At 43.7% G+C, this 24227-nt stretch overlaps 1 protein-coding gene across 1 annotated transcript in view; it reads left to right on the top strand.

The window, feature by feature from the left end:
- LOC137379493 (carboxypeptidase M-like) overlaps positions 1-24227 on the top strand; it is a 65523-nt gene that overhangs the window by 28556 nt on the left and 12740 nt on the right. Inside the window, exons 4-6 of the mRNA XM_068050397.1 lie at positions 3327-3505; positions 15748-15932; positions 21545-21712. Coding sequence (XP_067906498.1) covers positions 3327-3505; positions 15748-15932; positions 21545-21712 — 532 coding nt within the window. The remainder of the gene's footprint in view (positions 1-3326; positions 3506-15747; positions 15933-21544; positions 21713-24227) is intronic.

The raw sequence follows: 24227 nt of genomic DNA, 5'->3' as shown, positions 1-24227 counted from the left end.
GCATGGACTTTCAAAAGGCATTTGATACAGTGCCACACAACAGACTTATGAACCAACTTGTAGCTCATGAATAAAAGGGACGGTAGCAACATGGACACAAAATTGGCTGAGTGACAGGAAACAAAGAGTAGTGGTTAACGGATGTTTTTTGGGCTGGAGGAAGGTTTGTAGTGGAGTTCCCCAGGGATCAGTGTTGGGACCCTAGCTTTTCTTGATATCTATTAATGACCTAGACCTTGGTGCGCAGGGCACAAATTTTGCAGATGATATGAAACTTGGAAGCATTGTGAACTGTGAGGAGGATAGTATAGAACTTCAAAAGGACATGGACAAGTTGGTGGAATGGGCAGACAGGTGGCAGATGAAGTTCAATGCAGGGTGGAGAGAAAGGGGGGCAGAGAGTGTGGGGATGACACAGAAGAGAGGACAATACAGAGGGGGGGGGATGACATGGGAGGGAAGAAACACAGAGGGAGGACAACATGCGGGGGGCAGCAACACAGAGAGGAGGGAGCATCACAGAGGGGGGGACAACACAGAGAGGGAGGGAACACAAAGAGGGAAAGAGAGAGAGAGATACACACAGAACGAGAGACAGACAGACACAGAGAGAAGAGGGAGAGAAAGCAATCAAGATCACTCTTGACAGATGAACATCTATCCAGAATACTCTGCATTGCCATACAAGTGTGCAGGCAGACATTGACTACTTGTGCAAGCAAAAAACATGCTAAGTATCTCACTAAATCAGTGTCCAACATAGTGACGAGAAAGTAAGTCAATAAATCAGCCTTCTCATTTAAAGGTTCTTCATCAAAAATGCACATTTGTTGTTGTTTTGATTAATAGTAAGATAACATTTTAATGCCTTTATCTTTCCAAAATTGTCTCACCGACCCCTTATGTATGACAAAAATTATAATGTGGCCCCCCACACAAAAAGTTTGGACACCACTGCTCCAAGCCTTTAACCATGTGTTTTAAAATAACTCAGCAGTTATGTTAGTTTAAAACACATGTTTAAAGGCTTGTGTAATGTAACTCATTTAAAAATGGCAAAAGTCACTTAGGGAATGTCTCAATTTCTACCCTCTGGCACGCATTACTTTCACTTCAGACACAAACTCAGTGATTTGCTGAAGGTTACTGGACTTTTATTTCTTTATATAAATGTCACAATTCTGCTGCTATCCATTTGGAATCACATTGTTCCAGAACTTGTATTAAGGGGGAAATAGGCAGGAAAATCCAAGAAATCTCCAGAAAGCAGCACTCTATGTTCCTCATGAATACAAGATTACGGCATATTGGGGTTGAATGATATTGGTGAAAACAGGATGCTGCTGACCAATATACAATAGTTAGTAAACACAATGCAATGGATAGCTTTAATAAACCATATCTATGATGAACTGGCTATGATTCCTTAACAAAATCCATGCTGCATTTGTAGTTTTAAAATGTTCAGGGAAGAGATAGTAAACATTTATTATGTTTCAATGACCGTGTTAGAAACAGTCATTAACTGAATTTTGTTTGCTGCAAATTGGATTAGAGTACAAATTTTACAAGTATGTCAAAGATCAGTAACTGTAATATGTATCATTTACTATCCAGTTTGAACAGATAACCTGAGTGGCTAATGTAATTTGAATGTTGTCTGAGTCATATAATTACAATATGTTAAAAGTGCACCTTTGCTAATAGGTAAGATATTTGGCTTGGACATAAATTGGTTAGTCTGGAGTACAAACTTACAGATAGTGACCAAATATTTTATAACTGAATATTATATGCAGCAACAACCACTCAAGATTTTGCTAGTAATTATCTTGTCAGAACTGAATCGGAATCAACAGTGATAGACTGAGATATAGACAGAAGTGAATTTAAGAGAATTGCTTTATTGGAAGAACTGAAGGGCACTCCTTATTTGTAATTGTGTTTATCTAATTTTGTCACCAGCTTTGGTCAGCAAATGACATTTTGTCCATGGGAGAGTCTGTTGTTCCTGTATTTTAGAATCCAGCATCTAGTTTAACAGCCTGTCAAGATGAATAAACTAGTCTTGGTTTTCTACCATTAATTTCTCTGTCCCTTCCTGTCCCACTCTTTTTTTGTTTTACATGACTCTTCTGAGGTACTATCAGCTCCATCCTATAAAATGCTCCTTATTTGGAGATCACAGACCTTTTGTTGGCTGCCCTGTCTTCAGATACATATTAGAAGCAGGTGGAGAAGTTGCTCAAAGATTAACCACGAATTAAATTGTCATCTGACAACAGCAGTATGAGGAATGGTCCATCTTCCTATTGCTGATTTTTCTTCTGCCTCACCTTAATAACAACAATAGCAATCCTCTCCTTGAGTTTTATGGTTTATTTGATTAATTTGCAGTCCTGACACATTTTGAATTCACAGAGGTCATCCAATAAGGTCCATCTATCATCCCTGACATTCTATTCTACCAACAAAAGTAATTTGCATTGGCATTGCATACTATTTTCTTGCTAGCTAGCTGATATAGCTGTGCTGCTCTCCATTGATGTTTGATTGCTTAGCTACTTTATTTATAGGGAGAAATGTGTTTTAAATCGGACTGTGTTTTGATGGCATTAGATTGGCTGTACACTTTATGTACAGATTAACTGCCCCCATGTCCATGGCTGAGTCAATACTTTTGTCAAATGTCCATGGTGCAACATGTAATTGCCTATCCCTGGGCAGAACAGGCTTGAGGGGCTAAATGACTTCCTCCTGTTTCTATATTTCATGCTTGTTGAATCACCCAGTGCCACAATCTTACTAACACTGTAATTCCTCCCAAGTAAAAATATTTGATGGTGCATTGGAGTTAAAAAAGAAAGAAGTAACATGGCGGTGAGATTGAGACGGCTGTGATAGAGGAACATGGACAGGATGTTGACCACATCCTCTTCAACCTCATTCAGTTAATTCTCCTTCTTGTAATTGTCATCATTGCTCCTTCCTTTTGTGTGATGGTAGAATTTATTGTTGCCCTCGTGGCTAGTTTGTGTTGTCGAACATTCTGATTTAAAAAAAAATCCTGATTTTCTTCTAGAAACCTTAGAATTCTTAGTTTTAAAAAAATCTTCCATTTTTAATGTCTATATGTTGAGTTGAAAAATAACTGGAGCTAGTTACTTGCATACGTACTGAAATGTACGCATACCAGAAAGTAAACCAGAATCGTCAGTGATTAAAATGTCAGGCATTTTGATGTTTACGGCACAGAAAGAAGCCACTTGGCTCATCGTGTCTGCTCCGGCAAAGTTGAATTAAAACAAAGTTGTGATCTAATACAGGTGGTGGGCAGAGAAATGTTGCTCCATTTGATCGAACATCTGGTTAAAATGTATGGAAAAGATGTCACCATAACAAGGCTAATAAATAATACCCGGATTCACATCATGCCATCCATGAACCCAGATGGTTTTGAAATCACCCAACGTGATGAACCAAACTGCATGTTCTCTTCTGGCAGGTAAGAAAATTTCTTTCAGCTGTTCATTGTAGCTGGGTGGAGCAGTTTTAAATTGCATGGCTTCTTTTGTTATCACTCCTTAGTTGCAACACTCTCCAAAACGAAGAAATTTTTCTGTAGTTTGGCACTTAATGGATTAAGCTTAGATCAACCTGTAGAAGCTATCCATTTGTGTGTGTGTGTGTGTGTGTTTTCATTCTTGGCTTCATATTTATGGTTTCCTGTGATAATACGCATGTTATTATTAGGAAGGTTTCCTCTCTCCATCGTAGCTGCTTTCTGAGGCTATTTTCGCATAAACAGCCTCCTCATTAAGACCAGACACCACTGATCCCATCTACTGGCTGGGTTGTTGACTATTAGAAATGGCATACATAGGCCATAGCAGGCTCCTGAAGTACGAATCTATCAAATGCAATATGATGAAATAAGCTGTAAAGAAGTGTTTTTGTGTCATTGTGGTGCATCCAGTCACATGGTTGCTTTCTAAACACATTACCAGGCCTTTTGAATATTTGTAGCCACTATCCGCATTTGCCTGGATAGGTTTAATGAGAGTAAACGAGGTGAAAGAATTGAGTTACAACTCTGATTTCAAAAACATCTTTCAATGTACTTCAATCTTTTTGGTACAAAGTGACAATTTGTGATATCTTTTGCACAGGCCTTCAAAACTGTGATGTAACTGGGAATTGGTTCTTCCTGCCTTGTGGTCACTTTTAGGAAGGTGCAATTGTTCCAACTAAACACAATTAGCATGTGCCCTGCTTTTCTTTCAAGTTTGAAGATGTTAATAAATGTAATTGCATTGTGAAAGACTGTGGGCTGCAGTTTATTAGCTTGCTGCCATTCTTGGTGGTGAGCTTCAAAAAGTGCACAGTGCACACACAAAACATGCCATGGAGCCACGGCTCATTAACATGGAGGGGGCGGGCCACCCACCCCTGATGACGTGAAGGGGGCGGATGCTTCCTCCCTGGCAACGGCATCAGGCGCCACTGTGCAGTCGCCAGCGTCATTTTTAAAGGGCTTCAAGCCGTGACAGGTCATTTTAATGTTTAAAGGGGCAGGTTTGGCAAAAGATTAAAATAAAATTATACTCACACTTCCAATCCCCTCTCCCACGCCCACCCCCAAATGAATAAGCCATTTATTATTTGCCCTATTATGCCAAAAAAAGTAGGTTTTCACTCATGACCTTCCCCCCTCCGAACTTTATTCTATTTGATCCTCAACCCCTTCCCATCATGCCCACCGGAATATCAGCGTGGGACGGCTGTCGGGACAAGGTAAGTTCTTTGGCATGTATTTAAATATATTAATATATTTAAATGAAGGCTCCGCCGCCAAGTGGTTGGGGGGGGCCGCCTCGAGGCCTTGTCGCCGCCGGTAAAATGCGACAGGGCCTTCCCGGCGTTGAGGCCTGTGGCAGGCATCTCCTGGAAGTATTTTCCGAACACCCCCACCATGACCCCTGACATTGGGCGGCTCATAATATTCAGCCCTGTGTGTCTGAAATACTGTCGATTGTAAAGTTTTTCCAGCGTTCCTGGTAGGTCTATACTAATCAGATAACCACAATCAAGGTGGTGGTAGGGAAATATAGGGACAGGTGGGGATGTTTGGTAGGAATATGGGATTAGTGCAGGATTAGTATAAATGGGTGGTTGATGTTCGGCACAGACTCGGTGGGCCGAAGGGCCTGTTTCAGTGCTGTATCTCTAATCTAATCTAATCTAATCTAAACCCTACAAGAATGGATGAGGCAGCCAATGTTTATAGTTGTACTTTCTACCCATACCCTTTTATCCTACTTCCATATTTTCAATTATTTGGACTTCACTATAACTTTAAGTTTATATCCTTAAATTATTTTTAATGCTCTTACTCTTTTAAAATTTGCTTTCTCCTTGAGGCCAGGCCTTTACCTACATCATCCCTCTCCCCAGCTGACTCAGTTTATAGCCTGTTCAGATTATTTCTTCTCCTCAGCCAGGTCTCTCTAACCTTCTGAGATCCTGACCTCAGAATTTCTGCTATGCCAGACGGGACTTGACCATTCAAACACTAATAAATAAGTCTCAGAGAAGAGTAAAGAACATGTGTGATGAGCTTGTATGCAAGGGAAAAAAGACAGAAAAGGAGATTGGGACAAATACAGAAATTGATGCAGACTGAAATGCCCGACATGTAGAATAGAAGGTACACAATAGAGAGAAGGACTGACTAATGCAAAGATGAGATAGAAGGAATGCAAAAGACTCAGATAAACAAATAGTGATAAAGAGCATCTCCAAGAAACAGAGGAGAACACAAGGCCTGGAATTTTCTCAGCTCTTTGGAGGTGGGGGGCCTGGAATTCCAGAAAGTAGCGGTAGAAGTAAGAAGCATGAAGTCCAGCTCAACGGAGTACTGCAATGACAGAAAACATAACTCGGGGAATTTGGTCAGCGAGAGAATTTTAAGGGTTGACCTCTTTCTAAAATCCAGTCAAGTTTTGCATTTAGTGTGTAATTTAACTTTAACCTTAACTTGTAGTTTCTTAGTCGGTGATAAATAAGCTGCCTGCTAGTGGCAGCTGCACAGTTAGTTAATTAGGTGACTAGTTAGAACTGGTTACCTGATCAGCAGGGGCTGACTCAGGTCTTGGGATTTCATATAAATACAGGAGGTTTGCGCTCATGCACCAAGTAAGTAGCATGAAGGCCAGCTTGATTGGGGAGGGGGAGGGGGTGGGGGGGAGGGAGGGGTACTCCTGTGATAGAGTATGTAACTCGGGGAATTTTCTCAGTGAGGGAAGAGATGCTGTTCTGGTCTTTTACAAAACAAAGAGCACTCCCAAGTGAGGGAGTGGGAAACAGTGATACCTGGCAGCAGCAGCAGCAGCAGCTGATAAATCACAGCCGGGAAAGAATGGGCCTTCCACAGCAGTTCCAACAAAAGCAAGAAGTGACAGCAGAGGATAGCAGGTAGGTGATTGGTTGGTGAGTTTTTAACTTTTTTTTTCTCTCTAATCTAGGATAGTCATTTAAACTAGCAGTTTGAAACTATAAAGTACTATATTAAATTTACAGCTTAGATTAATTAATAGAATTCCAATTGCGGTAAGTGTAACAATAACTGAATTAATAAGAGTATCAGCACAGAGCAGATCGAGAGGCATTTGAATTAAAATTAATAGTTTATACACTGTACTAACTAGATTATAAAAGAGGGATGAGAGTTATTTTTCTTAGATCATGGATGGGCAGCTGAAACCTGTAGGCTTGAAATTCTTGAGCCATGTGGGAACTTCAGATCACTTCATGCGTCTTGTGAGATCACGTGTCAGAAGCATCTCCAGCTGCTTGAACTTGAGCTCTGGATTTCTAAGCTTGAGGGGCAGCTGCACTCACAGCAGAGCATCAGGGACCAGTAGATTTTCCTGGAATGCACGTTCCAGGAGATGGTCACCACACTGGCAATGAGTTCAGGATGCTGGGTAGGTGGGCATCAGGAAGAGTAGGAAGTGGCAGGAAGTGCAGGAGTCTTTGGGATGTGTGTCATTCAAAAACTGTTACTTAGCTTTGGAGACTGCTGGGAGTGACGACACCTTGAAGGAGTCCAGTCCAGACCATGGCACCAATGGGCAAGGGACTGCACAGGAGGGAACAGCAAAGAGTAGAAATTTAGTCATTATAGGAAGTTGGATGGGCACTTGAAAGAAGTAAACTTGCAGGACTATGGGGATTGAGCAGGGGAGTGGGACTACTCGGTTGCTCTGTGGAGAGCCAGCATGGACTTGATGAGCCAAATAGCCTCCTTCTATGCCATAAATGACTTTATGACTGAGAATCTATAGTTAGGGGGACAGAAAGGCATTTCTGTAACTGTCATCATGAGTTCTGCATGGTGTGTTGCCTTCCCGATGACAGGGTAAAGAGCATTGCAGAGAGGATGCATAATGTTCTGCAGGGGAAGGGAGTGAGCCAGAAGCTGTGGTACACCAATGACATAGAGAGAGCAGGTATTGAGATCCTAAGGTCAGATTTTCAGGTGCTAGGGAGAAAGTTTAAAAAGTCGGACCTTGAAGGTAGTAATCTCTGGATTACTCCCAGTGCCACGTGCTAACGAGAGTAGAAACAGGAAGATAGGGAGGATCAATGTGTGGTTTGAGGCATGGTGCAGGAGGGAGGGCTTCAGATTCTTGGGCCATTGGGACCAGATCTTGGGCAGGAGGCACCTATTTAAAAGGCACAGGTTGCACCTTGACAGGACTGGGACCAATGTTATCACAGGGAGGTTCATTAGTATCATTGGGGAGGGTTTAAACTAAATTGACAGGGCACCAGCATATAGAAGTAGAAAAGAGGAATAAAGTGCATAAAGGAATGAGAGAGTTGTATAGTACCAGAGAAGGAAGTAGAACCATGTTATGTAAGAGCAGACTAAGAAGGACAATGAGGAATACCAATGCAGGTTTACAATGCATGTATGTAAATGCACAGTGTGCTGAATAAGATTGTGCTGAACAAGCACAAATAGCCAATTGGGAATATGATATAGTAGCAATAACAGAAACATGGCTTAAAAATGGTGAGGACTGGGTGCTTAATATTCAAGGATACAAAGTGTTCAGAAAAGATAGGGAAGGTAAAAAGGGAGGTGGGGTGGCAGTACTGATTAAGGAAGACATTGTAGTGTTGGAAAGAAAGAATGTCCCTGAGGGGGCAAAGGCAGAATCCATTTGGTTATATTAAGAAGCAAAAAGGGAATGATCAGGGACTGGGAGTATTTTATAGGCCTTCAAATAGTGAGAGCGATGAGCAAATCTGTAAGGAAATCAGAAATGTGCAGGAATTATAGAGTGGTGATATTGGGGGATTTTAATTACCCAAATATTAATTGAGATAATGTTAAAGTAAAGGGAAAGGACGAGGAAGAGGAGGAATTTCTGAAATGTGTTCAGGAGAACTTTCTTAACCACAATGTTCTCGATCCAACTTGGAAGGAAGCATTGCTGGATCTGATGCTGGGGAATGAGGTGGGCTAAGTGTCTGTGGGGCAAAACTTGGGTAAGAGTGATCATCGTATCATAAGGTTTAGTTTAGCAATGAAGAAGAGCAAAGAACAATCTAAAACTGTACTTCAAAATTGGAAGAGGGCTAACCTCAGTGGATGAGAGGGAATCTAACCAGGTTAAAATGGAATCAATGATTGACAGGAAATACTCTTTTGGAGCAATGGGTGATCTTTAAGGAGGAGATGTTTCAGAGACAGGGGAGGTACATTCCTACAAGGGCAAAAGGTAAGGGAAGCAAAGCCAGGGCTCCTAGGATGACGAGGGCGATAGAAATTATGATGGAACAAACAGAGAAGGTGTATGATGCATGTCAGGTGAATTCTTCAAGAGAGAACCAGACCAAATATAATAAATTGAGAAGGGACATGAAGAGGAAAATATGACTGGCAAAGAGAGAATTAGAATCGAATGGCACAACATAAAAGAGAACCCAAAAATCTTCTACCGGCATGTAAATACTAAGCGGTTAGTAAGAGGTGGGTGGGGCTCATTAGGGACAAAGAGGGCAGGGCAAGGCTAGAATACTTAATGAGTACTTTGCATCAGTGTTTACTAAGGAAGAGGATGCTGACAAAATATTGGTAGAAGCAGAGATGGAAGAGGTAATGGATGAGGTGAAAATTGATAGGCAGGATGTACTAGAAAGTCTGGCTATGCCTAGAGTGGATAAGTTGCCTGGTCTGGATGGCTTGCATCACAGGTTGCTAAAGGAAGTGAGGTGGAAATAGTGGAGGGGCTTGCCATCATTGTCCAATCTTCTGCAGATATGGAGGAGGTGCCAGAGGATTGGAGATTGACAAATGTGACACCCTCTTGCAAGAAAGGGTGTAAAGACATTCCTCGTAACTGCAGGCCAGACAATTTAACATCTGTGTTGGGTAAGGTTTTAGAAACAATAATCATGGAATAAATCAACAGGTACTTAGAGAGGTATCAGTTAATTGGGCGAGCCAGCACAATTTGTAAAAGGTAGATCGTGCTTGACTAATCAATTTTTTGATGAAGTAACTGAGATGATTGATGAAGGGAATGCAATGGATGTTGTTTATATGGATTTAAAGAAAACCTTTGACTAAGTACCACATAAAGTACCACGATGTAGATGTAGAGATCAGGGAGGGGGATTGTGATATACTTGAAAATATTAGCATTGAAAGGGAGGAAGTTTTAGCGGGCTTATAAGTGGATGAATTCTCAGGCCCAGATGAGATATATCCCAGGGTGTTATGTGAGGCAAGGGAGGAGTAGCAGGGGCTTTGACACAAATTTTCAAATCCTCTCTGGCCACAGGAGAGGTACCAGAGGACTGGAAGACAGCGAATGTGGTACCATTATTCAAGAAGGGTAGTAGGGATAAACCAGGTAATTACAGGCCAGTGAGCCGAACATCAGTGGTTGAGAAAATATTGGAAAAAATTCTGAGGGACAGGACTAATCTCCACTTGGAGAGGCAGGGATTAATCAGGGATAGTCAGCATGACTTTGTCAAGGGGAGATCGTGTCTAACTAACTTGAGTGAATTTTTCGAGGAGGTGACTAGATGTGTCGATGAGGGTAAAGCAGTAGATGTAGTATACATGGATTTCAGTAAGGCTTTTGATAAGTTCCCATGGGAAATTGGTTAAGAAGGTAAGAGCCCATGGGATCCAGGGCAATTTGGCAAATTGGATCCAAAATTGGCTTAGTGGCAGGAGGCAGAGGGTATTGGTTGAGGGCAGTTTTTGCGATTGTAACCAGTGGTGTACCACAGGGATCGGTGCTGGGAACCATGCTGTTTGTAGTGTACATTAATGATTTAGACGTGAATGTAGGTGGTATGATCAGTGAGTTCACAGATGAGACGAAAATTGGTGGTGTTGTAAATAGTGAGGAGGAAATCCTTAGATTACAGGGAGATATAGATGGGCTGGTAAGATGGGTGGAGCAGTGGCAAATGGAATTTAATCCTGAAAAGTGTAAGGTAATGCATTTTGGGAGGACTAACAAGGCAAGGGAATACACAATGGATGGTAGGACCCTAGGAAGTACAGAAAGTCAGAAGGACCTTGGTGTACTTGTCCATAGATCACTGAAGGCAGCAGCACAGGTAGATTAAGGTGGTTAGGAAGGCATATGGGATACTTGCCTTTATTAGCCGAGGCATAGAATATAAGAGCAGGGAGGTTATGATGGAGCTATATAAAATGCTAGTTAGGCCACAGCTGGAGTACTGTATACAGTTCTGGTCACCACACTATAGGAAGGATGTGATTGCAGTGGAGAGGGTGCAGAGGAGATTCACCAGGATGTTGCCTGGGCTGGAGCATTTCAGCTATGAAGAGAGACTGAAAAGGCCGGGGTTGTTTTCCTTGGAGCAGAGAAGGCTGAGGGGGGACATGATTGAGGTATACAAGATTGTGGGAGGCATTGATAGGTTAGATAGGAGGAAACTTATTCCCTTAGCGGAGGGGTCAAGAACCTGGGGACATAGATTTAGGGTAAGGGGCAGGAGGTTTAGGGGAGATTTGAGGAAACATTTTCTTCACCCAGAGGGTGGTTGGAACCTGGAATGCACTACCTGAGGAGGTGGTGGAGGCAGGAACCCTCACAACATTTAAAAAATATTTAGATGAGCACTTGAAACGCCAATAGCATACAGGGCTACAGGCCAAGTGCAGGAATATGGGATTAAAATAGTTGGGTGCTGTATGGCCGGCACAGACATGATGGGCCGAAGGGCCTGTTTCTGTGTTGTATAACTCTATGACTCTAAAAGGCTGGTTAACAAAATTGAGCCTCATGGAATAGGAGGGTCAGTGTCAGTTTGGATTGAAAAATTGGCTTAAGGACAGAAAACAGAGTGAGTTGTGGTAAATGGACATTTTTTTCAGACTGGAGGATGGTGTTCCCCAAGGTTCAGTTAGGACCACTGCTTTTTTTTGATATCCATAAAAGACTTGGATATTGGAACACAAATTTCAAAATTTGTCCATGATGCAAAACTTGGAGGTGTGGCAGACAGTGAGCGTGATACCAATCAACTGCAACAGGAAATTTGTAGACTGGCAGAATGGGCAGACATGTGGCAGATGAAATTTAATACAGAGAAATATGAGGTGGTGCATTTTGGCAAAAGGGATAGGGAGAGGCAATATCGACTCAATGGCACAGTTCTAAAGAGTGTACAGGGACGGAACGAGTTGTGAGTTCATATGCATAGATCTTTGAAGGTGGCAGGACATATAGAGAAAGTAGTGAGGAAAGCATTTGGGATCTTGGGCTTCATAAATAGAAGTATTGAGTACAAAACCAGGGAAGTTATACTGAACCTTTATAAAGCTCTGGTTAGGCCATGACTAAGAGTATTGCATTCAGTTCTGGTCACCACACTTTCAGAAGGATGTGAGGGTCCTTGAGAAGGTGCAGAGGAGATTTACCAGAATGGTTCCAGAGATGGGGGATTTTAGCTACAAGTTATGAGTTATACAGTTCCAGCAGAACCTTGAATCCTTTCTTTTATTAGCCGAGGTATAGAATACAAGAGCAGGGAGGTTATGCTGGAACTATATGACTCATTGGTTAGGCCACAACTTGAATACTGTGTGCAGTTCTGGTCACCTCATTACAGAAAGGATGTACTTGCACTAGAGAGGGTACAGAGGAGATTTATGAGGATGTTGCTAGGACTGGAAAAATGCAGCTATGAGGAAAGATTGGACAGGCTGGGGTCATTCTCATTGGAACAGAGAAGGCTGAGGGGAGATTTGGTTGAAATGTTAAGGGGCCTGGATAGAGTGGACATGAAGGGTCTATTCACCTTAGCAGAGAGGGCAGTGACAAGGGGGCATAGATTTAAAGTGATTGGTAGAAAAATTAGAGGGAAGGTGAGGAAAAACTTTTTCACCCAGAGGGTGGTGATGGTCTGGAACTCACTGCCTGAAAGGGTAGTAGAGGTAGAGACCCTCTACTCATTCAAAAGGAGTCTGGATATGCACCTCAAGTGCTGTAAACTGCAGGGCTACGGACCAAATGCTGGAATGTGGGATTAGAATAGGTGGATTGTTTTTTGGCTGGCACAGACACGATGGGCCAAGTGGCCTCTTTCTGTGCCTGAAACTTTGTATGATTCTAAGGTTAGGTTGGAGAAGCTTGGGTTGTTCTTCTTGGAGCAAAGGAAATTGAGGGGAGATTTGATAGGTGTACAAGATTTTGACAGATTTGGATAGGGTAGACAAAGAAAAGCTGTTCCCAATCGCTGATTTAACAAGGACGAGGGACACAGATTTAAGGTTTTGGGAAGAGATGCAGGGAGCCAAGTGAGGAAGAACTTTTTGAAACAGTGAGTGGTAATGACCTAGAACCCATTGCCTACAAGGGTGTTGGAAGCGGAGACAATTAATAATTTCAAAAGGAAACTGGATGAGCACTTGAGGGAAATAACTTACAGGGCTAGGGGGATAGAGTCGGGGAATGGGACTGATTGGATTGCTCTACAGAGAGCCGGCATGGACTCGATGGACTGAATGGCCTCCTTCTGTGCCCTTATAGCTCTGACAGTAAATGAAAGCGTTGGGTTGGCTTCCTGACAGGTTCCCGCTTCCTCGATCATTGCCCGGAGGTAGGAGCGCAACGGCAATGTGTATGGCGGTGGGAAGATTGTTAATTCAATTTCTTTTGGGCCTCCTTATCTCGAGAGACAATGGATACGCGCCTGGAGGTGGTCAGTGGTTTGTGAAGCAGCGCCTGGAGTGGCTATAAAGGCCAATTCTAGAGTGACAGGCTCTTCCACAGGTGCTGCAGAGAAATTTGTTTGTCGGGGCTGTTGCACAGTTGGCTCTCCCCTTGCGCCTCTGTCTTTTTTCCTGCCAACTACTAAGTCTCTTCGACTCGTCACATTTTAGCCCTGTCTTTATGGCTGCCCGCCAGCTCTGGCGAACGCTGGCAACTGACTCCCACGACTTGTGATCAATGTCACAGGATTTCATGTCGCGTTTGCAGACGTCTTTAAAGCAGAGACGTGGACGGCCGGTGGGTCTGATACCAGTGGCGAGCTCGCTGTACAATGTGTCTTTGGGGATCCTGCCATCTTCCATGCGGCTCACATGGCCAAGCCACCTCAAGCGCCGCTGACTCAGTAGTGTGTACAAGCTGGGGATGTTGGCCGCCTCGAGGACTTCTGTGTTGGAGATACGGTCCTGCCACCTGATGCCAAGTATTCTCCGGAGGCAGCGAAGATGGAATGAATTGAGACGTCTCTCTTGGCTGACATATGTTGTCCAGGCCTCGCTGCCATAGAGCAAGGTACTGAGGACACAGGCCTGATACACTCGGACTTTTGTGTTCCGTGTCAGTGCGCCATTTTCCCACACTCTCTTGGCCAGTCTGGACACAGCAGTGGAAGCCTTACCCATGCGCTTGTTGATTTCTGCATCTAGAGACAGGTTACTGGTGATAGTTGAGCCTAGGTAGGTGAACTCTTGAACCACTTCCAGAGCGTGGTTGCTGATATTGATGGATGGAGCATTTCTGACGTCCTGTCCCATGATGTTCGTTTTCTTGAGGCTGATGGTTAGGCCAAATTCATTGCAGGCAGCCGCAATCCTGTCGATGATTCTCTGCAGATACTCTTCTGTGTGGGATGTTAATGCAGCATCGTCAGCAAAGAGGAGTTTCCTGATGAGGACTTTCCGTACTTTGGACTTCGCTCTTAGACGGGCAAGGTTGAACAACCTGCCCCCTGATCTTGTGTGGAGGAAATTAGTAATCCAATTAGTGAAGTACTTAGTGGGCATTTCGTGAGCAGACTGCAATTTTGCTATTGCGCAGCCTGCTGCTGTGATTGCACCTCGGCAAGTAAGAGGCTGCACAGTGGGAGGTAAAGGCAGCGTTACAGATGAATGAGGTCTAAATGATACCGGCAGAAAATGGCAAGGCTGCTGTCTTCCCATCTAACAGTCTTGCCATTGGAAAGTGTGGAATTGCTGGAGACAGATGTCTCCAATCGCCGCAGACCTCATGAAGTCTCAGCTGTTCCCCTGATGCTGATGGCAGCTGCAGTGCTTCCCTGCTGCTTGGGCTTCAGCAGCGCTCCCACTGGTCATTAATGGGGGCTGCCGGCCGCCCTTGCAGTGGGCTGCCCATCGTCCCTAATTGGATGGCGACCATGGAGCCAGCCTGTTAATTGGTCGCCTCCCATAAGATCCCACCGGAGGGTGCACAAGTGGGGTCGCGACCAGGAAATGGTCTCATAACCTGAGAATTCTATAAGTCTGGAAGATTCTGGCCAAATAATTAGAAAGGAGTCAGAAGCAGAAACATTGTTGCATGAGGAATGATGCACTTTATTATTTTTGTCCTTGAACAAACCCATGGGAAAATCAACTAGTCTAAATTCAATATCTTTTGAATGGGCTTTGATACAATTTTGAGTCAATGTGTACAGCACTGAAATCCTGGTGTACTTCTACAATTGAATATTTGTTTTGTTTACAAAACCTGTTCTCTTCAAAATGAGGAAATTTAATTGATAATGATCTCTGCATTCTGACTGACTTGCACAGTGGCAGCAGTGTGTACCATCTACAAGATGCACTATAGCAATGCACCAAGGCTACTCAGACAGCACCTTCCAAACCCATGACCTCTATCACCCAGAAGGACAAAGGCAGCAGATGCGTTGGAACACCACGACCTGCAAATTCCTCTCCAAGCCACACAACATCCTGACTTGGAACTATATCGCCATTTCTTCACTGTCACAGGGTCAAAATCCTGGAACTCCCTTCCGAACAGCCACATGGACTGCAGCAGTTCAAGAAAGCAGCTCACCACCACCTTCTTATGTGCAATTAGGGATAGGCAATAAATGCTGTCCTGGCCAGCAATGCCCACATCCCATGAAACAAATAAAAATAAAATTGATGTCATACTCTTAATCTGAGCATAAATCACCTTGACTTCTCAATGATTTTTGTCATCATAACTTGCTAAGTCATCATGGGATTTAATGTTTGTGTGAAGTGTCCATTTCTGTTGGGAACCAATTGTTGTGGTAATTTTAAAAAACAAAAAAAAAATCATCTTTATCATTTCACCAAGTTCAGTTGTGATTTAATTCAACAATGGGTACAATTTGTCTAGAAGAAATCAATATTGCTTCATTTAACTGAGGATTGCTTCTCACTTTTGTTCCCCTCCTCAGATATAATGAAAAATTAATCGATCTGAATAGAAACTTTCTTGATCCTTTTGAAAATAACACATCATCATTACAACCGGAAACCAAAGCAGTAATGAACTGGATTAGGAGTGAAACTTTTGTTCTGTCCATAAGTTTGCATGGAGGAGCTGTTGTCGCTAGCTACCCATATGATAACAAACATCCTGGTAATGCAGCTGAAAAATTTCCTTTTTTTAAGATATGCAAGGTTGCTGTACAGTAATTGATATTACAGGTAGATAATATCCTGAAGATTCATTTATCATATTCAAAACTCAGTATTTAGAGATATTCTATTTAATGCGTTAATCCTTTGAACACTTTTTATTCTTTTTGAGTTAGAAGTCATTATCATGTTTTACTGTAATTCACTACAGGGTCCCAGTAATTGAAATGCCAATGGGCTGGGATTTTGCTCTCCCCCAGGTTTTGGGTACCGTGTTGGGGGGGGTGGGGGGTGCCTGAAGATAGCTCTGGATGAGGGCCGTCACAGACCTTGATGCTGTGAGGGCCTGGCCCGCTCCTCCTGGCAGCAGCGAGGCTCCGTGGCGGCCCCCACCCCACCCTGCTGCTGGGCGATGGGACCACAATTAACATATTCAAATGAATGAAATTATTAAATTTAAATAGACTTACCTGCCTTCAGATCCCTGTCTGGAGAAACATGACACCACACTGGTGGGAAGGGGACAGGAGGTAAGTTTGTCAGTGCAGGGGGTGGGGGAACAGGGTCAAATATACATAATGGCTGTAGGGGATGATGGGAAGGGTTGAACCTTAAACCTTGTGCAGTTTGGGGGGAAAAGGTAAGATGTTTTGGGAGGGGAAGGGGAAAGTTATTGTAATTGTTATTCGGGGGGGGTGGGAAAGGAGCGTTAGAAATTTATTTATTTAATTTTGGAGGGTAGGACTTTAAAAATTTAAATTGGGCAGCAGGGCTGGCTGCCCTTCAAAAAGGGCGCCAGTGCCTGCACACAGGCAGCTGAAGACATTGCTGGGGACGGACTGCCCGCCCACGCCACGAGATTGGCGGGGACGGGCTGCCCCGGCTATTTAAGTGAGCCACCGCGATTGAGATTGCGGCGGCTCTGACGTGCGGTCCACACGGGCGGGCTGTCATTTTTTGAGCTTGGCGGCGGGCTCCTAAAATCCAGCCCAATATGTTTGGATGCTAATAATATACACACTTAGAATCTGTTATAAACCGTGTAAGATTTAGGTTTGGGAATCACTGATACCCAAGGGAGGGGATCGAGCTTATAATGTGATTTTAAAATAGTTTATGAAGAAGCAACAGTTTAAATATGATGGTGCATAAGCTAAATAGAAAATATGACCTGTAACAGATTACCAAGCCTAGCTTATACAGTGGGCAGAACGACGTTGGCAGTCTCCCTGATGGATGAGACAGGCGAGGTGTTGGTGGTTTCTTCGGGCCTCGGGGTCCTCAGTCTTCGTGACCTAACCAAAGTGTTAGGCAGTTGCCATCATAGACTCCAGTTCGGGAAGCTCTCCTTCTCTCTCCGTCTGTGTGACTATTTCTCTCCTGAGCACCTGTTTGTACACTTTATTTCTAGCGGCTTGTAGTTCACCCTGTGTCAATCACCTGTTCGAACCCTTCTAACCAATGACTGCAGGACAGGTACCTGAAGTGTTGGGGTGGTCACCTCCCCCATGTTCATCACTTGAGATCGAGGTCAGCTTTCAGATTACTTGATATCAAAGGTCATTTGTCAGTCCTTACCGGGCACTTGCACAGAAGATTCCCTTCCATCAGCTTAGGGAATGTTTATGGTGTCTAGTGGCTTCTATATGACCCCTTTGGGAATGTGATACTCTTCTTCCCCTATCTTGTTTGTACCAGTGATGGCCCTGACTGCTAAGAACGACTATTCTGCCCTTTTTTAGAGCGAGAGAGAGGGAACACAGCTTTCTCTGGGTCTGTTTCACACTACGCCTGCTGATTCTGTAAAAATTCTATATTACTCTGAGAAGTAGCATTTATCAAAAGCTCCCCATTTCTTACAAATGTATTATTCTTACTTGCAATGAAAAAATGCATAAATTTGAGAATTTATCTACTTTATAGACGTTCAAAATTAATTCCACAATTTTAAAATTAAATTTAATGTGGGTGTAGCTGGAAAGACCACCATTAATTTCACATTCCTAACAACCGAATGGCTTGTTCAGCTCTTCAGAGGTCCGTTAAGAGTTAATCGTTGGATTTGTTTCCATCCCTAAATTAGTCAACCAGTTGTGTTATTACAACAATCCAACAGTTTAATGGCACTTACTGATTTTTTTTTTCCATATTCTTAAACGTTGATCAAGCTGGCCCACTGGGCAGGGAACCAATCACTATGGGGGGAATCCCAAATGATGGGTTGCTCCCGACTACCTGACTGACCCACCTCCTGCGGCTCAGGTCAATAAAAATTCTTCCCATTCAATAGGAGGAGCAAATTCTTTGTTAGGCCAAAACCTGGAATGTAAAGGAAGATGACTGATGGTTACTTCTGTTTTTATGAGAATAATTCCAAGAACCACTATTATACTAGTTTCTGTTCTACTACTACAGATCCAAACCATGAAGTCCCTGATCCTCTGCTGTCTTTTAATAGAGACACAAGAGCACAAGAAATAGAAGCAGAAGTAGACCATATGGCCCATCGAGCCTGCTCTGCCATTCATTACGATCATGGCTGATCTTGGGCTTCAATTCCACTTTCCTGCCCACTCCCCATATCCCTTGATTCCCTGCGAGACCAAAAATCTATCTATACCAGCCTTAAATGTATTCAATGATGGAGCATCCACAACCCCCTGGGGTAGAGAATTCCAAAGATTCACAACCCTTTGAGTGAAGTAATTTCTCCTCATCTCAGTCCTAAATAATCGGCCCCATATCCTGAGACTGTGCCCCCGTGTTTTACATTCCCCGACCAGTGGAAATAATCTCTCAGTGTCTACCCTATCCAGCCCTTTTAGAATCTTAAATGTTTCAATGAGATCATCTCTCATTCTTCTAAACTCCAGAGAACATAGGCCCAATTTACCCAGCCTTTCATCATAGGACAACCCCCTCAACCCAGGGACTTATTTATTTATTTAGAGATATAGCACTGAAACAGGCCCTTCGGCCCACAGAGTCTGTGCCGACCATCAACCACCCATTTATACTAATCCTACATTAATCCCATTACCCTCTCACATCCCCACCTTCCCCCTACCTATACTAGGGGCAATTTATAATGGCCAATTTACCTACCAACCTGCAAGTCTTTGGCTGTGGGAAGAAACCGGAGCACCCGGCGAAAACCCACGCAGGCACAGGGAGAACTTGCAAATTCCGTACAGGCAGTAACAAGAATTGAACCCGGGTCACTGGAGCTGTGAGGCTGCGGTGCTAACCACTGCGCCACTGAGTAAATCTTAGCTGCACCGCCTCCAGTGCAAGTATATATTTTATGATTCTGATATGTCTTCCTTTTTCCTTAACCAAGGATTTCCCCCCATTGTGGTTGACAGGGCCCTCGACCGTGCCCGGCCCATTTCCCGCAACTTTACCTTCACCCCTTCCCTTCCCTCCCAGAACCGCGACAGGTTTCCCCTTGTCCTCACTTTCTACTCCACCAGCCTCCACATCCAAAGGATCATCCTCCACCATTTCTGCCACCTCCAGCGTGATGTCACTACCAAAGGCATCTTCACCTCCCCTGTCAGCATTCCGAACTTATCGTTCCCTCCGTGACACCCTGGTCCACTCCTCCATTACCCCCACACCTCGTCCCCTTCCCACGGCACCTTCCCATGCAATCGCAGGAGGTGTAACACCTGCCCTTTTACCTCCTCTCTCCTCACTATCCAAGGCCCCAAACACTCCTTTCAGGTGAAACAGCGATTTACTTGTACATTTTTCAATTCAGTATACTGTATTCGCTGCTCACAATGTGGTCTCCTCTACATTGGGAGACTAAACGCAGATTGGGTGACCGCTTTGCAGAACACCTCCGCTCAGTCCAAAAGCATGACCCCGAGCTTCCGGTTGCTTGCCATTTCAACACACCCCCTTGCTCTCATGCCCACATATCTGTCCTGGGCTTGCTGCAGTGTTCCACTGAACATCAATGCAAGCTCAAGGAACAGCATCTCATTTACCGATTAGACATGCTACAGCCTGCCGGACTGAACATTGAGTTCAATAATTTCAGAGCATGTCGGGCCCCCCTTTTTATAGTTATTTTTTCTTTTTTTTAATTTCTTTTTATTTGTTTATTTTATTTTAGTTTGTTTCATCATTCATTTTTTTTACCATGTGCCTACCCACCTTTTTTTTCATGGTTGTGCTTTGGGCCAGGGTTGTTCATTTTTCTGTCAATTAACACCCTCTTTGCACTAACGCTTTGTCTTTCAGCACACCATTAACATACCGTTTGCCTTTGCTCCATGACCTTCTGGTCAGTTATTCTCTGTGACCCTCTGTCCTATCAACACCTTCTCTTTTGTTATCTCTTGCCCCACCTGCTTAAAACCTATTACATTTCCACCATTTGCCAGTTCTGATGAACAGTCACTGACCTGAAACATTAACTCTGCTTCTCGCTCCACAGATGCTGCCAGACCTCCTGAGTATTTCCAGCATCTGCGGTATTTTGCTTTTATATCCTTTCTTAAATGTGGAGACCAAAACTGCACACAGTATTCCAGGTGCAGTCTCACCAAAGCCTTGTACAGTTTTAGTAAGACTTCTTTATTCCTGTACTCCAATTCCCTTGCAATAAAGGAAAACATGCCATTTGCCTTCCTAATGGGCCTGCTGCACCTGCACATACAGATGTGCCTTAAATCAATCTTGTATCTGCCCATTTTCAATTTGAAAAATACCCTTGGTTCTGCTACAATATGCTTGTCACCAAATTGCTTAACTTCTTGTTATATCAATGGGCTGAAACCCATAATTGAGCTGGATTTTGTTCTCCCCCAGGTGTCGTTCCTTGGCGGGGGGTGGGGGCTGCAGATGGCTCAGGATGAGAACCGCCACAGACATTGGCGCCATGAGGGCCCGGCCTGATCCTCCCAGTGGCGGTGAGGCTCCGTGGTGGCGCCCCTGCTGCTGGGCGACGGGACCTCAATTAAAATATTCAAAACAATAAAATGAGTACATTTAAATAGACTTATCTGCAATCTCCGGCACGGCACGGCAGCCGTCACTCCCGCACCTTCAAATCCCCGTTCGGGGAAACACAGTGCCACACTGGTGGGGAGGGGGGAGGAGGTAAGATTTTCAGCGTGGGGGGTGGGGTGGGCATGGGGTCAAATAAATGTAATCCTGTAGTGGATGGTGGGAGGGGTTGACCTTTAAACTTTCTGCAGTTTGTGGTGGGGGGGGGGAGGTCAGATGTAAAAGGTAAGTGTTTTTGGTGGAAGGGAAATAGTTACTGTAATTGCTATTGGGGGGGAACAGGCGTTATAAATTTATTTACTTAATTTTGGGGGGGGGTTACTTATTTAAAAATTTAAATGTGCCAGCAGGGCTGGCTGCCCTTTAAAAATGGCGCCACGCCTGCGTGATTGGGGGGGGGGGGGGGGGGGGGTGCCGCCCCAGCCACTCAAATGAGCCACTGCGCCGGAGATTGCGGCAGCTCTTTCACATGCCATTTTTTGAGCTTGCAGCCAACATCGGCAGCAAGCTGTTAAAATCCAGCCCATTGTCTTTTTATTCTTGGTGTCCATTTAGCTTCAATGCTAAACTTGAGTTTCTGTCTCTCTGCAAAAGGCATGCAACCTTCAGGTTACAGCAAGTGTCCCGATGATGATGTCTTCATCTTTCTTGCAAAGAATTACTCTTATAGCCATGGATGCATGTTCAGTGGAGATGAATGTGAAAATACGCCATTCTTTCAGGATGGAATTACCAATGGTGCTGACTGGTATCCTTTTCCAGGTAAACCTTGTATGGATAATTGTTTTTATGTCACATTGGGAATTACCTCCACCATCTAACCTGAAATAAATGAGAAGAACCATGAAGGAGAATTGTTGGTATGCAGGTTTATAACTTATTGAAGAAAGGGCAAGAATTTTGACCCTCTTTCAATACCTCATCTGTCTATTGCAGATTATCGTGAAAAACAGAGTTTTGTAATCCCGTTCAATCTTGTTTAAGTCTATGGAATGAAAATTCAATATTGTTTGGTTAATTTTATTTTGGATGTGAAACAGGTGTAATAAATTTAGTATTGCAAAGGCTCAAATGCAATGGCACTCAGAGCACTGCTAAATTGACCGGGGCCTTCCTTAAGTGGCCCTGACAGACCTAATTTCAACATGGAATTGAAGGTCTAGTGCCTGTTTCCAGAACCATTTAGGAAATTTGTCTGCCCAGAGCAAAACTGTCACCGGCTTGCTCAGCTCAGCATTACCTGGACTACAAGCAGCCTAACCAGTGGTCCGGGAAGTGACCGCTGAATGCTGCTACAAAAATGCATGTTTTTTTTTGCCATACTTATCTTTTGATGTAAATCTGGGAAGAGTAGAGTGTTCCTTCCAGCTCCACAGCATTACTCTTGGTTGCTGCTATGTTCCTATGTTCCATACCTATCATTTTGCTGTCACTTGTAAAATCTTTCTCCTTGGATCATCAGACACAGAGGAACAACAAAAAAAACTTATATTTATATAGGTTTAGGGAGAGAATTCCAGAGCTTAAGCCATAGGCAGCTGAAGGCACAGTCACCGTTGTGGAGCAATTAAAATCAGGGGTGCTCAAGTCACCAGAATTGGAGGAGTGTAGATGTCTTGTGGTTTGTAAGGCTGGAGGAGATTAGAGATAGGGAGGAGCCAGGCCATAGTGGAATTTGAAAACAACGATGAAAATTTTAAAATCAAGGCTTTGTTTCGCCGGGAGCCAGTGTGGGCCAGTGAGGATGAGCAGCATCTGGTGTAAGTGACCTCAAGTTTATGGAAGGTAGAATGTGGGAGGCTGACTAGGAGTATGTTAGAACAGTCATGTCTAGAACTAACAAAGGCATGGATGTGGGCATCAGAAGAACTGAAGCAGTGGTGGATGTTATGGAGGTAGGAATAGTGACGATGCAGATATGTGGTTGAAAGCTCATCTTGGGGTCAAATATGATACTGACGTTGCAAACAGTTTGGTTCAGCCTCAAACAGTTGCCAGGGAGAGGAATGGAATTGGTGGCAAGGGAGTGGAGTTTGTGGTGGGGACTGAAGACAATGGCTTCAGTCTTCCCAATATTTAATTGGAGGAAATTTCTGCTGATTGAGTAGTGGATGTCGGAAGAGCAGTCTGATAACTTAGAGACAGTGGAGAGGTTAAGAGAGATGGTGGTGAGGTAGAGTTAGGTATCTTCAGAGTACATGTAGAAACTGATGTGTTTTTGGATGATGTCACTGAGGGGTAGCATGTAGATGAAAAATAGTAGGGGGCCAAGGCTAGATCTTTGGGGGACACCAGAAGTAACTGTGCGGGAATGGGAAGAGAAGCCACTGATGGCAATTTTGTGACTATGATTAGATAGGAAAATTCCTTCTTCTGAAGACTTGAACACATGTGAGAAGAAGATCCCAAACAGTGTAGGTGCGAGAACACAGCCCTGTTTCACGTCACTCAGGATAGGAAAGGGGTCTGATGAGGCACCGCTATGCTGAATTGTGCCTTTCATATTGTCATGGAATGAGGTGATGATACTTAGTAGCTTTGGTGGACATCCAATCTTTTCTAGTAGTCTGAAGAGACCACGCCTGCTGAAGAGGTCAAAGACTTTGGTGAGATCTATGAAAGCAACGTAGAGGGGCATCTGTTGTTCTCGGCATTTCTCCTGTAGCTGGCAAAGGGAGAACAGCATGTCAATGGTGGAGCTCTCTGCTCGAAAGTCGCACTGTGCCTTAGGGTAGACACGCTCAGCCAGCTTCTGGAGTCTGTTTAAAATGACTCGAGCGAAGACTTTCCCCACTATGCTTAGCAGGGAGATTCCACAGTAGTTGTTGTTGCAGTCACCGCGGTCACCCTTGTTCTTATAGAGGGTGATGATATTAGCATCGAACATGTCCTGTGGTACTGCTCCCACAACCCAGCACAATGACAAATCAGTCTGAAGCTAACTTTGTTTCTGCTTGTGTCTTCTGCAAACCACTGATAAAGCTGCTTAACACAATTTTATCGAAAATGTTAATCTGCTGTCTTCCTGCCTTTTCAGGATGCGCAACTTGTTTACGTGAATTTTCTTTTGCCCCGTTCCTCCTCCTTGATTCTATCTCTTCCAAAGAGAAACTAGATCTTTCTGGCCTTTATTTTTCACACTTCTCCTGGAACTCTCAACCTTCATTTTTATTAAAAATATAAAAACATCTGTCCATTGCTTCATTCTTTCTTTTTGACCATTAATGCCTACCTCATGTCTTATCCTGCCAGGTTTAACAGACCCTCTTCTGTCTGG

This window comes from Heterodontus francisci, chromosome 18 (genome assembly GCF_036365525.1).
Source record: "Heterodontus francisci isolate sHetFra1 chromosome 18, sHetFra1.hap1, whole genome shotgun sequence".
Classification (NCBI taxonomy): Eukaryota; Metazoa; Chordata; class Chondrichthyes; order Heterodontiformes; family Heterodontidae; genus Heterodontus; species Heterodontus francisci.
Note: the sequence above shows the minus strand (reverse complement) of the source record. Positions and strands in the feature narration are given on the sequence as shown.